The sequence below is a fragment of the Erpetoichthys calabaricus genome, chromosome 5, assembly GCF_900747795.2.
Source record: "Erpetoichthys calabaricus chromosome 5, fErpCal1.3, whole genome shotgun sequence".
Taxonomy (NCBI): domain Eukaryota; kingdom Metazoa; phylum Chordata; class Cladistia; order Polypteriformes; family Polypteridae; genus Erpetoichthys; species Erpetoichthys calabaricus.
Genome location: NC_041398.2, coordinates 14838367 through 14852081, shown reverse-complemented (window position 1 = coordinate 14852081; position 13715 = coordinate 14838367). Strand labels below are relative to the sequence as shown.

Sequence of the window (13715 nt, the reverse complement as noted above, 5' to 3'; positions counted from 1 at the left end):
GTCTAGCTTTTGAGGTGCTTTTGGTCTACTTCTCTGTGTCAGGCAGCTCCTATTTAAGTGATTTCTTGATTGAAACAGGTGTGGCAGTAATCAGGCCTGGGGGTGGCTACGGAAATTGAACTCGAGTGTGATACACCACAGTTAGGTTATTTTTTAACAAGGGGGCAATTACTTTTTCACACAGGGCCATGTAGGTTTGGATTTTTTTTCTCCCTAAATAATAAAAACCATCATTTAAAAACTGCATTTTGTGTTTACTTGTGTTATATTTGACTAATGGTTAAATGTGTTTGATGATCAGAAACATTTTGTGTGACAAACATGCAAAAGAATAAGAAATCAGGAAGGGGGCAAATAGTTTTTCACACCACTGTAAATAATAAAACTACAGCTTGCATTTTTAACGTGGTACAGCCCTACGGAATTGTATTAGGGCCACAGTGAAGAAAAAAAAAAACAAACTATATGTCGAGATTAAAGTCGACATTTCCACTTTATTCTCACTGTTGATATCGAGATTAAAGTCAACATTTCTACTTTATTCTCTCATTTAATATTGAGATTAAACTCGACATTTCCACTTAATTCTCGCTGTTTAAGTCAAGATTAAAGTCGACATTTCTACTTTATTCTCGCTGTTGATATCGTAATTAAAGTTGACATTTCTACTTTATTCTCGCATTTAATATCGAGATTAAAGTCGACATTTCCACTTAATTCTCGCTGTTTAAGTCGAGATTAAAGTCGACATTTCTACTTTATTCTCGCTGTTGATATCGTAATTAAAGTCGACATTTCTACTTTATTCTTGCATTTAATATCGAGATTAAAGTCGATATTTCCACTATATTCTAGACATTTCTACTTTATTCTCGCTGTTGATATCGTAATTAAAGTCGACATTTCTACTTTATTCTCGCATTTAATATCGAGATTAAAGTCGACATTTCTACTTTATTCTTGCTGTTGATATCGTAATTAAAGTCGACATTTCTACTTTATTCTCGCATTTAATATCGAGATTAAAGTCGACATTTCCACTTAATTCTCGCATTTAATATCGAGATTAAAGTCGACATTTCCACTTAATTCTCACTGTTTAAGTCAAGATTAAAGTTGACATTTCTACTTTATTCTCGCTGTTGATATCGTAATTAAAGTTGACATTTCTACTTTATTCTCGCATTTAATATCGAGATTAAAGTCGACATTTCCACTTAATTCTCGCTGTTTAAATCGAGATTAAAGTCGACATTTCCACTTAATTCTCGCTGTTTAAATCGAGATTAAAGTCGACATTTCTACTTTATTCTCGCTGTTGATATCGTAATTAAAGTCGACATTTCCACTATATTCTCGTAGTTTATTTTATAATTAAAGTAGAATGTTGTAAACTACACTTCATCCTAAAATCAATGTTTAATTCACTAGATTTTCTCAAACCCCGTCATAAGTTATGCAGCCCATGAAATGCTTTGTGTTGTGTCCCACGGCCCACATGTTAATCGCTACGCTCTTCTTAAACTGACGTCCTCCTGCACTGATCGCCACACAGATTCATTCACTTCGTGATATTCGTACTCCCTGAACATTTACAATGCTAATATAAACACCTGATATCATTTTCATGACGAAATGCATTAAAGCAGGTATCAAACATACACGCTGGTGTGTGCTGCTCCCTCGCAGTAAGGGGTCCCCAGGTGTACATTCAGTGTAGAGAACTTTATGGCAGGTGTGACGAGGCTCCGTAAAGCTGGATGTATGACTGGGTGTCGCACAGGTTTAACTGAAATATCGTGTAAATGTTGGGTTTGTGATCTGGTGGTCGGAGACACGAACACAGAACTCAATGGATGTTCTTCAGAGCGGTTCTCTTTATTGCGGGCATGCTGTCCTCTATCTGATGTAACAAACCCCTCAGTTCCTATCCTTCCTTTTACTTTCTCCGCATAACCACACGATAAATGTCGTTGTGAAATTAAAACTAGCTATAAACTTGGGTCACAGAGTGTTCGGAACTTTTTAAAAATCTTCGTTATACATGTTTATTTATGCCATCCATTCAGGGTTGCGCCCATCCAAGTAAGCATCGTGCGCGAGGCAGGAGGAAATCCTGAACGGGGCACCAGCTCATCGCAAAGTGAATACGAGCAACACAAACACTAGCAGGGTCAATAGAGCAGAACAAAACCCGCACAGCCTCCATGACTCTGAAAAGAAAAAACTGAAGCACGCCGAGTAAACCCACCAGAAAAACATACAAACTCAAGGCAGGGAACACCTGGGACCCCCTTACTGCGAGGTAGCAGTGCAACCTCCACGCCACCGTGCATGTTTAATACAAGTGTTAATGCATTTCATCATGAAAATGATATCAGGTATTTGTCTTAGCATTCTAAATGTTCAGGGAGCAGGAATATCATGAAGTGAATGTGTTCTGTGTGCTGCCTGCACCTCCTCTTAGTGCAACAGGGAGTCAGTTTAAGAAGAGCGTAGCGATTAACAGAAGAACACTTAACACAAAGCATTTAATGTGCTACATAACTTATGATGGGGTTTGAGAAAATCAAGTAAATTAAATATTCATTTTAAGATGAAGTTTAGTTTACGACGTTCTACGAGAATCAAGTCAAAATGTCGACTTTAATCTTTGACAAACGGCGAGCATAAAGTCGAAATGTCGACTTTATTCTCGTCATAAGCATTGAGATTAAAGTGGAAATGTCGAGAATAAAGTCAACATGTCGTCACACTATTACACAGTACCCAGGTACATTACACAGTACTGAAAAAAAAATACAACTTGGCTTGCAGTATTATGCAGTAGTATAGAAACAGCATTCACACATTTGAACATAATGGTCCACATCCGACCTTCTAAATCCAAAGTATCTCCAGACAACAGACGTGACTCCTTTTTCCAGCAAAAGTTCTTCTTTGTCATCATGTTCTGCTACAGCTTCACTTTCGGATTGTTCTCTGTCCATTTTCACTGCTCAATACCTCCACTGTTGCATGTACTCCGTTGCATACGTGTTTAGCGATGTAGCAGTGAGAAAGGTCCCCCTTAAACAATTTCCCGCTGCACCACATTCCGAACATTGTGTAGGCAATTTAAACCGGTGTTGCGGTATAAGAAAAATCCATATCATAACAAGAATAAAAAACGGTTTTCAGTATGAACCGGTATACTGCCCAGCACTAGAATGATCAGTACAAACCGAGCCTGCCAATATGGCCACCCATTTGGACTGAACGTTGATTTATTTTATAATTCATGAATGACACATTCTATGACTTATAAATACAACTATATCACCAAAAGTATTGGGATGCTTGCCTTTACGGGGAAGCGTTTCCCACACCATAAACTGTATTCTCACAACCTCCGCAACACTGCTGCCACCTCCTCTGCCCCCCTCCAGCCAGCTTCATCTTTGCTCCCTGGGTGGGGGCAGGCAGCCCCTTTTATGTAAAACCCAGCTGCATTTCCAGAGCCCCCCAAATGTGGGAGTACATCCGGGTGAGTCTCAAGCCTAACAAAGCAGCAGTGGTACCCACAGGACCCAACAGGATTGAGCCCATGAACTACAGTTCCCAGCATGCCCTGTGGAAATCTGTAGTGGTACTGTAACCTAGGTCGGGGTGTTGGGGGGGTTGTCACCTAGCATCTTGGGGGTGACAATACCCCAACCAAACTGTCTTCCCCTGACACCTTCACGCCACTGGTGTCCCAGACTGGTAAGGATCCCAGTACAGCTGTGGCTGGGATGCCGCTGTCCGTGTGGGGTCTCTCGCAAAACACTGAAGTTAAAAAAAAAAAAAAAAAAAAAAAAAAAAAAGAAAATTTCAAATGTGAAACTAAAAACAGAATTAATAACATAATACAGAAGATGATAAACAAAGCAAAAAAAAAAATAAAAAATCAACTTAAGTCATGGCAGTAATCCTGTGTGAACCACAACACTTTCCCAGTTCTCTCTTTTGTCTCCGTCTCAAGTCCTGCAGGTTTTTGCTCCAAATCAGCTTTGTAGGAAATCATCGACGCTTCACAGCACATGAAGTCTCACAGTGTAAAGTTGTTGCCAGTTTTCTGTGTTTGCTGAAGACAGGAATTTAACCCTGAAATGTGTTCATATTATTTCTGGCAACTTTTATCTTTTCACAGGAAGAAAGGATCTTCCTTTGCCAGTTGACACGGCTATGCAGTGGGGGGGCCTAATGGACCCCAGGCCAGGAAACTGTCTGCTGGATGTGAGAAGGGAATCTTAGGAGAGAACAGACATTTGGGAGCAGAGAAGCGTTTTACATGGACTATGGCCTCGGCCAAAGAGGACAACGTGGAGGAAAGGCTTGCACACCTTAAACAAGAGGACTGTGAGTGGGGTGCACCCTGGGATTTCTGTGTGAAGCTGGAGGACAGCGAGGGGAGAATTTCAGATGTTAAAGAGGAGGAGTGTGCGGGGGAGATTGTTGAGATTAAAGTCGAGGACTCTGAAGATTTCTCTGTCAGTCTTGCACTGCATAAGCATGAAACTCGGAATATTGTCAAGCTGGGTGTTTGTGAGGAATCTCATTCCCATTTACAGCCCTGGTTCATCAATCCGGGGCAACTGCCCACCCAGCCGAAGACTGGGGAAGTGAAATCTGAGACGTCTGATTTTGATGGGGGAATCGCTGAGGGAAACAGGAGAGAAGGAGAAGAAGAACAGACTTCATCTGGGAGCACAGAAATAAGTAAGTAATGCAATTAAACATAATAGAAAGTGAAACATAACATTTACAGATTATAATTGTGGTTGTCTTGGCCTTTTTAATATGTGGAAATGAAATTGGGATACCAGTCATGTTGAATGTGAAAGTTCAGATGCATGATGTATAACAAACAATAGACTGAAGAAATTACAGAACTGAATATATAGAGATAACAGTCTAATATTTGGGTGGTTAACCTACCAGGTGACGCGGTGTCATGTGGTCTCCCTGCAGGTTGATGCACTTCTTGTATCATCTCCCACTAACTTCTTCATTCCTTCATTCGTTCTGCTTCCTTAAGCTCAACATCAGACTTGAACTTGGGAACACATAGAGCCTCTTTAAAGAGGACCAAAAATGTGATAGTCACATGATGCTCGATAGATAGATAGATATGAAAGGCACTATATAATCAATAGATACTGTAGATAGATAGGTAGATAGATGTTAAAGGCACTATATTAATGATAGATAGATAGATAGATAGATAGATAGATAGATATGAAAGGCACTATATAATAGATAGATATGAAAGGCGCTATATAATAGGTAGATATATAAATAAACATACTGTGGATTGCAGGTCTCATTTTCTCACCAAGTATCGCTGGTTGTCCATGTTCCCTTTGTGTCCCTAGAGAAGGTCATCATGGCTTTCTTGGTGGAGGGCTGTTGCTTGAATTTCTTCTTTACTAGAGAAGATGGCCGTCCTCACTGCGTGCTCCGCCTCTTTCTTTGTGGCTCAAAAACTGTGTGCAAGTGTACCTAGAAGAATTGATGCTGTTTTGAAGGCAAAGGGTGGTCACACCAAATATTGATTTGATTTAGATTTCTCTTTTGTTCATTCACTGCATTTTGTTGATTGATGACAATAAATGATTAACACTTCCATTTTTTCCATGGTGACCCTTGTCTCACATTGGACCCTTGTCTCATCTCCATTGACAATCTGCTCCAAAGCACTCGGGTCTTCTTCCTAATTTTTAATGACCTGGATTGCAGCCTTCACAGACCGTTGCTTAGACCCCCATATAAAACATTCTCTGCACCCATTTGCACCCCCCCCCCCATGCCAGTATGTAATGATTTCAAGTGACAAAGGTGTGAATTTTGAATCCTTTCCCCCTTTCCATGTTGTTACCTTTATCCTGGTCAGCTGGATGCTGTCTCCATATCAAGCAAGTGTTCATTGCTGATCTGCTGAGAGCTTCTTAGCCTGATGGCATTTCATATCTCTATACTGGGTGCCAGTCCATTTTAGGGCTCACTCACTCGCACCCACTGTCACACGGAGCCAGTATAAGGTCACCAGATGACCTCACCTGCACATCTGTGCGGGATTGGCTCATCCTTGTCAGGTTCTCGGGTGCCGCCAGGGGGCACTGAGGGGGGCTAGCCTCACCCAGAGGTGCTCCTGTGCCACAGTTTCAGGCAACTGGATGTACTCCTGGGTGTCACATAAAAGGAGCAGCCTGCCTCAACTCAGGGAGCCAAAGCTTGCTGAAGGAGACGCGACAGAGTTACTGTGTGTTAAAAAAGTAGAGCGTGGTTGTGGTGTGCGAAATGCTTCTTTGGAAGAGTTTCACACAAATAAAAGCTCTATTCATTGGTGAACTTATGTCCAAGCCTTTTGTGTTGGGAATTTGGGGAGCTATGGCGCCCCCCCGGGGACCACAGTATTAATTTCTTGCAATATAACGTAAGTTTTAAACAATATAAGTTTCATTAAATATGACGTTAACCAAATTCACGCCCCCCTGATTCCCCAATATTGTTAGTCAGCTGGCCTCTCAGCCTTTCCAAGTTACAGCACACTGTGTCAATTTTGGTGAAGTTGAGCAAAGCTCTGAGGCTGAGTCCATCACTGAAGATGACACATCCACTGTAGGGTCCTGAAAAAGATTAGGAGAATACAAATATGAGGAAAAGGAAAGGAAATGAGGATCAGTAAGAGCAGTCAGGGCGGCAACCGGTGACAACTGGACATGGAGGAGCTTGAAGTGGAGTTTGGCTGAATCCTCAGGAAAGCCACACTTCATCAGCTTCACTTGGCACAACCCATTCTGACCCACACTTTCATTTTCTTAAGCAGCTTTGAATTTAACCTGAGAATGGTTTCCAGTCCACCGCCAGGCACACTGGCACACGCCAATCCACTCAGTCATGCCAGACTAGTGATTAACAAAGTAGATGCAAAAGTGGGGTATGAGGGGAAGGAGGAGAAACTGAGCAGACCCCAGGAGAACCTGAAAGGCCTCACACACAGTGGCCAGAGCAGGGCTAGAACTGAAGTGTGAGGCAGCAGCTCTAACTAGTGTGCCACCTACTGGTGTGTTCCTATTATATGAATTTAGAAACATTTACCTGTTTTTGTTATTAACAGATTTAAAAGAGAATAGCAGCATCATGGCATCCTCATTGGCTCAGACCTCTCTTCAGGATGATGAGAAGATGAAGAAATCAACAAGAGGATCAGAAAATCCGACCCCAGCCTCTTTCCAGTGCCACGCTTTTCCTGGTGCCAGACACACACAGGTAGGAACCATCGACACTGAGGAAGTGCAGACCAAAGATCAAGAGGCTCTGTATGCCTGCCAAGAGTGTGGAAACACTTTCCAAACTAAATCTGACTGTGACGACCATAAGGCGATTCATATGAGACAGAAGCCGTATGCTTGTTCTGAATGTGGCAGACTGTTTTCGCACAAAAACAGTCTTCACAGACATAAAAGAACTCACACGGGAGAGAAGCCCCATTGCTGTCCAGACTGTGGCAAGCGATTCTCCAGTAGCAGTGCCCTTCAGCGGCACACACACATTCATACTGGAGAGAAGCCATACAGCTGTGCCGAATGCGACAAAAGATTTTCCATTAAAAGCAGTCTCCAGAATCATGCAAAAATTCACACTGGAGACAAACCTCATGGCTGCCCTAATTGTGGAAAAGGATTCTCCGTATTAAGCAGGCTTCATAACCACTTAAGAATTCACAGCGGAGAGAAGCCTTATTGTTGTAGTGAGTGTGGAAAACGATTCTTGCAAGTTGGCCACCTTCAGAGACACATCCGAATTCACACTGGAGAGAAACCTCACTGTTGCTCAGAATGTGGGAAAAGGTTCTTACAAATATGCAATCTGCAAAGGCATATCAGCATCCATAGAGGAGAAAAACCTTATTGCTGTACAGAGTGTGGCAAACAATTCTTACAAGTGAGCAACCTACGGAGCCACATCAGAATTCACACTGGAGAGAAACCTCATTGCTGTTCAGAATGTGGCAAACGATTCTCCAAAGTAAGTGCTCTTCAGAACCACACAAGAATCCACACTGGGGAAAAACCATATAGCTGTTCTGAATGTGGCAAACAGTTCTCACAAATAAGCACCCTTCAGAGGCACTCTCGTATTCATACTGGAGAGAAGCCATTTTGCTGCTCAGAATGTGGCAAACGATTCTCTGATAGTAGCAGCCTTCAGAAGCACACAAGATTCCACACTGGTGAAAAACCCTATTGCTGTTCTGAATGTGGTAAGCGATTCTCTAAGAGTTGCAGCCTGCGAAGACACATGAGAATCCATACTGGAGAAAGGCCATATTGCTGTTCTGAATGTGGCAAAAGATTTTCAAACCATAGCACTCTTCAGAACCACTCCCGGATCCATACTGGAGAGAAACCATATGGTTGTTCTGAGTGTGGTAGACGATTCTCTGACCGTAGCGCTCTTCAGAAGCACACCCGGATTCACACTGGAGAGAAGCCGTACCGCTGTTCCGAATGTGGGAAGCGATTTTCACAAACAAACACCCTTCATAGACACTTGGAAATTCACACTGCACAGAAATTAGTCCGAGAGGAGCCATTTGTGGAACAAAACATCTGAAATGTTTGTCAGTGGTGCTTGGATCAACAGGTCTCATCAAGGGCAAACACCAAGGCCCATCTGGACGTCCACCTGATTACCATGACTTTATGTGATTTACTAAAGGAAGCATTATTGGGAACAATGCAGGTGCGATGACGAGATCTCAGTGCAAATTTATGGGGTTAACAATGGGGGAGGCGCAACATCATGTCATGAGTGAGATAGCTAGCACCCAAAACCAGTTTGTAGAAATTAACCCTTGAAAGAAACCTTGCTGTTGTGAAGTCATACCAGAGAGAACTGTCATGACTAAAGAGTGAAGTTCACCCCATCTGATAGTAAATACACCAAGACAGTTTGAAGAAATTAGCCCCCAAGTGAAGTCTTATTGCTGGTCGAAACGTGCCAGATAAATTGCTGACATTAGCAGCAACATAGAAGAAATCAGAGTGCAGGGAAGCTGTAATGCTGCCCTGAATGTGGCAAAGAGATTCTCACAAATAAGCCATCTCCACTCAAGATGAATGGTCAGCTGTTCTCTGATAGTAATAAGTTCAGTTTAACCAGCTGACACCCCAGACCCCCATATATTCTTATTAAAAGACTTACGGGTAGGCGCTCACCCCAAGTTTGGATGATGTTCAGAAGTTTCTGGAAAAAGACACCATAGGCCGAGGAGGCCAACATAAAGTCACTTCAGAAAGTATTGAGACTCTTGCGCACTTTATCGTGCTGAAGATTTCTTTTTAAACAGATACACTTGCAATTTCTGCCCATCAGTATACACTCAATAACCCACAGAGAGAAAAGGAACATATGTTTTCAGTAAGGTTTCCAAATTGGTTAAAAATCAAAAGCTGAAACCTCTACTTGATAGAATTACTCAGACCCTTAATTCATTCCTTTGTAGAGGTCCCCTCTGTCAGTCCTTTTGGTTAATCTGTACAAGCTTGTCCCACTCGGATTTGTGCAGTTGATCTCCATTACCCTTGGCCGATCCTCTCAAACTCAGTTAAAACTGCCATCTTCAGGTCTCCCCCATACATGTTCCATAGGGTTTAAGTCAAAGCCACTCAAGGACACGTGGAGGCCTGGCCCAAAGCCCCTCTAGTGTTGCCTTGGTGGTATACGTCAACCCCATTCTGAGCTGGTTTGCTCTCTGGAGTAGGTTTATCTTGAAGGACCTTCCCCGTATTGAGCCCATTCATCCTTCCCTCAATTCTGACCAGCTCCCTGTCCCGTTTACTGACAAGCACCTCTATGCTTCACCCCAGAGGTGGTCTCAGGCAGTTAAGTGAGCAGTGCCAGGTCTTCACCAGACATGCTGTAGTTTTTGGAGGTCTGTCCAAACAGTTTGGTTTGTGTCTCATCAGACGTCTTGCTCTCGGTATCCTTGAAATGCCTTTTACTCGAGAGTGTCTTCTGTTTGGCCACACCACCATAAACCCCTGCCTGATGGAGTGGTCCTAACGTGTTCTTTATTTCTGATGCTCTCCACGTCCTACCGATGCCATCTGGCAAACTCCAAGTGTGCTGTCATAAGCCGTTAATTCAAGGGCAGCCTCTGTCTGACTCATGGAGTGCTGCCGAGGTGGGGTGGCGAGGCGGGTCGGCTCCTTGCTCTCACTTCTGCTTTGGGAGCCCCTTGAACCCGACACCGTACATAGTCATGACTGAAATGAGGTTGGAAGATGAGGACAAATGCACAAAAAGCAAGGGGAATGTGACAAAGTGCTCACAGCAGTCCAGAGAAATGAGTGTTTTAAAAGTGCAGTGCCCCTTCCATAATAAATAAATAATCTGTATGAGCAGTGCCAGTCCACGGATTTAAAGCCCAGATCAAACAGGTCCTAAGTCTTGCCCGACGAGCCTGGCACCTCTCGGTTTTTTTATCCCCAGCTGACCCATTGCTCGTTCGGCGGGCGGGCGGGTACACCAGCAGCCATGGTTGCCACCCCTTGCCCCAAGAGCGGCATCAGCCAGGCCACTTGGGGTTGGTTGTCCTCCCGTCAGCCTTCAGATCCCTGAGGAGGATGCCACCTCAATCACACCCCAGTGGGGACGTGCCTACGACCGTGCTGCCTCTCACCCTTATTGGCTGGCTGGCCCGTCCTGCCACTCTCCCCAATGCTCTCTCTCTCGTTTTTATTTTTTCCTGTTTACAATTGGCCTTTTCCTTCTTTTTTTTTTTTTTCTCTTTCTCCCCCGTCTACCACTCGTTCTTCCTTTATAAAACCAGGGACATGGCCCAATCAGCAGCTCCTGGCACCAGTTAGGGTCACATGATTCTGCACCCGTGCACAAAGTGCAGGGCCGTCAGCTCCCACATCGTGCATGGGAACCGCTCTCAGCCGACACAAAGACGCCAGTGTGGTAATTATTTAATTAACATATGCCAACCAGCTGTTGGTCTCACTTTGCCACATCCTTCCAACAGGCTCTACCATCTGAGCAGAGCACTCTGCTGGGAGTGAACGTTGGGTTCCCGGTCACCTCCCTGACCAGAGACCCTTCTCGCCAGTTTCCTCAGTTTTAAGCCCGACAGCCAGCTCTGGGGAGTGTCTTGCTGGCTCCAAACTTCTTGTTGATCGCAGTGTTTGAAGCCAAAGTTCACACTTCAGATAATTTGATCCCCTGGCGCCTGATCCTTGCCTCACCACAATTTGATCAGTGTGGAGGTCGACACAGAGTTCCTTGGACTCTATGGCTTGGTTTTTGTCCTGATATCAGGCATCAATTCATTTAGTTTACCTTTATTGTCCACAAGTGGATACAGTCAAAGTAAAATGGTCAGGTTTACCGCATGAATTGGTCATAAGAAGTGATCTGATCTTCATCTAAGTCACAGGTTCTGATCTACACAATGACACACAAACAATTCTACTCTTTTGTGTCTTTATTTCACAAACGCATTCAACGTTCACAGTGGTAGTGGAAGTAGTAAGTGAACCTTGGGATTTAATAACCACTTGACCCTCCTGTGGCAGGCGCCCCCTGTAACTGCAGATCAGACCTGCACATTGTGCAAAGGGGGGAATTGGAGCCCATTCTTCCCTACAGAACTGCCTGAACTCTTCCATATCCTTTGCTTGTCTTCTGTGTGTGGCTCTCTCTCTTCAAGTCATAGGATTGAGATCTGGGCTCTGACTGGGCAGAGTTTGTTCATCTGAAGCCATTGTGCTGTGGATTTGCTGCGATGTTTGGGGTCGTTGTCCTGTCGCATCTCCCAGCCTCTTCTGAGCTTAAGTTGACGGACAGACACCCTCACATCATCCTGGAGAATTTGTTGATAAACTTGTGAATTCGTTTTCCCCTCAATGATGGCAAGCTGTCCAGGCCCTGATGCAGCAAAGCAGGCCCAAATCCTGATGTTCCCTCCACCATACTTTACTGTAGGGATGATGTTTTGATGTTGATGTGCAGTGCCCTTTTTACGCCAAATGAAGTTCTGCTTGTTCCTCCCAAATAGTTCGATTTTGGTTTCATCGCTCCACAAAACATTTTCCCAGTACCGTTGTGGAGTGTCCAAGTGCTCTTTCAGCAATGTTCTTTTTTGATAGCAGTGGCTTCCTTCTTGGTGTCCTGCCATGGACTCCTTTCTTGTTCCATGTTTTGTGTATAGTTGACTCATGAACAGAGATGTTAGCCAGGTCTAATGACTTCTTCAAGTCCTTTGCTGTCACTCTAGGGTTCTTCTTTACCTCATTGCTGACTTTGTGCTCTTGGGGTCATCTTGGCAGGGCGCCCACTTCTAGGCAGAGTAGCCACAATACCAAAGTGTCTCCATTTATAGACCACTTGCCTAACAGTAGACTGATGAAGATCTCAAATCTTTGAGAGGACTTTGTAACCCTTTCCAGCCTTCTGTAGATGAACAATTCTCCATCGTAGCTCTTCAGATGGCTTTTTAGTGAGAGGTGTGATTCCCATCTGGATAAGCTTCTTGTCAAAAGCTCCAACTCAAACTTTATAATCAATCAAAGTCATTCTGGGGCCACACCTCTGAACTCATCTCATTAAATGGACTCCAGCTGTGCGAAATTCAGACTGCAGTGAGCTTTTTAAAAAGTCATCAGCTTAGGGTTCACTTACTGTTTCCAACTTTCAGTTTCACAGTTTGAATGATTTATTCAATATTGTCAACAACTCTCTGAAAATCTGTGGATCTTTAGTTTTAGGAGACTGTGTCTGTTCATTATGGTGAATGACATTTGTACGGTTGAGGGATGCCACACAAGTACTGGCATCCCAGCCGGAGCAGTTCAGGGACGCCAGTGGCAATGAAGGACAGGGGAAAGACAATTTTTTTTGTTCTTTATTTCACCTTATACAATTTCTTGTATTAGGAATTTGTTCGTTTTCACATACCCCTTGGGGTCAGAGCGTAGGGTCAGCCATTGTACGGCGCACCTGGGGTAATTACAGGTTAAGGGTCTTGCTCAAGGGCCCAGCAGAGTAGGATCTCTTTTGGCAGTGATGGGGATTCGAACCGGCAACCTTCTGGATACCAGCGCAGATCCTTAGCCTCAGAACCAGAATTTGGTTAGAGCAAAGTCTCCCCCCCCCCCTCTGAAAACACTAGGTGGCACACCCACCCGGGTTACGGTACCACTACAGATTCCCACAGGGCACATTGGAGTTCATTGGCTCAATCCTGGTGGGAGTTGAGGGGGACCAGCGAGCCCTCCACTCCATATCTGGAAGAGCAACAGTTTTAGGAACACCGGAGGTGCCTCCTGGGTGTTACATAAAATGGGGGCTGCCTGCCTCGACTGAGGGAGTCCGAGTTTGGGGGGGGGGTGGGTGGGGTCGGAGAGACGACAGAAGAGTTGTGGAAAGAGGAAAAATTAGAGTGGCGGCTGTGCCGTGTGAAGTTCTTCTCTGTAAGAATTTCCCACAATAAATAAAAAAAAACTCTTGTTTTCATAGTGAACTTGCGTCCGAGCCTTTGTGTCGGGAGTTTGGGCAGCTGCGGCGCCCCCTGGGGACCAAACTACATAAAGATTAATGTATTTATAGGGAGAAAAAAAAATCCAAACCTACATGGCCCTGTGTGAAAAAGTAATTGCCCCCTGAACCTAATAACTGGTTGG

The 13715-nt window shown here is 44.0% G+C and overlaps 1 protein-coding gene across 1 annotated transcript in view; it reads left to right on the top strand.

Moving 5' to 3' along the window:
- Positions 1–10564, top strand: part of LOC114641626 (zinc finger protein 184-like) — a 35707-nt gene extending 25143 nt beyond the window's left edge. The window contains exons 4-5 of the mRNA XM_028790662.2: positions 4202–4740; positions 7142–10564. Of these exons, the coding sequence (XP_028646495.2) occupies positions 4202–4740; positions 7142–8640 (2038 nt within the window). The 3' untranslated portion in view covers positions 8641–10564. The remainder of the gene's footprint in view (positions 1–4201; positions 4741–7141) is intronic.
- Positions 10565–13715: the final 3151 nt, after the last annotated feature.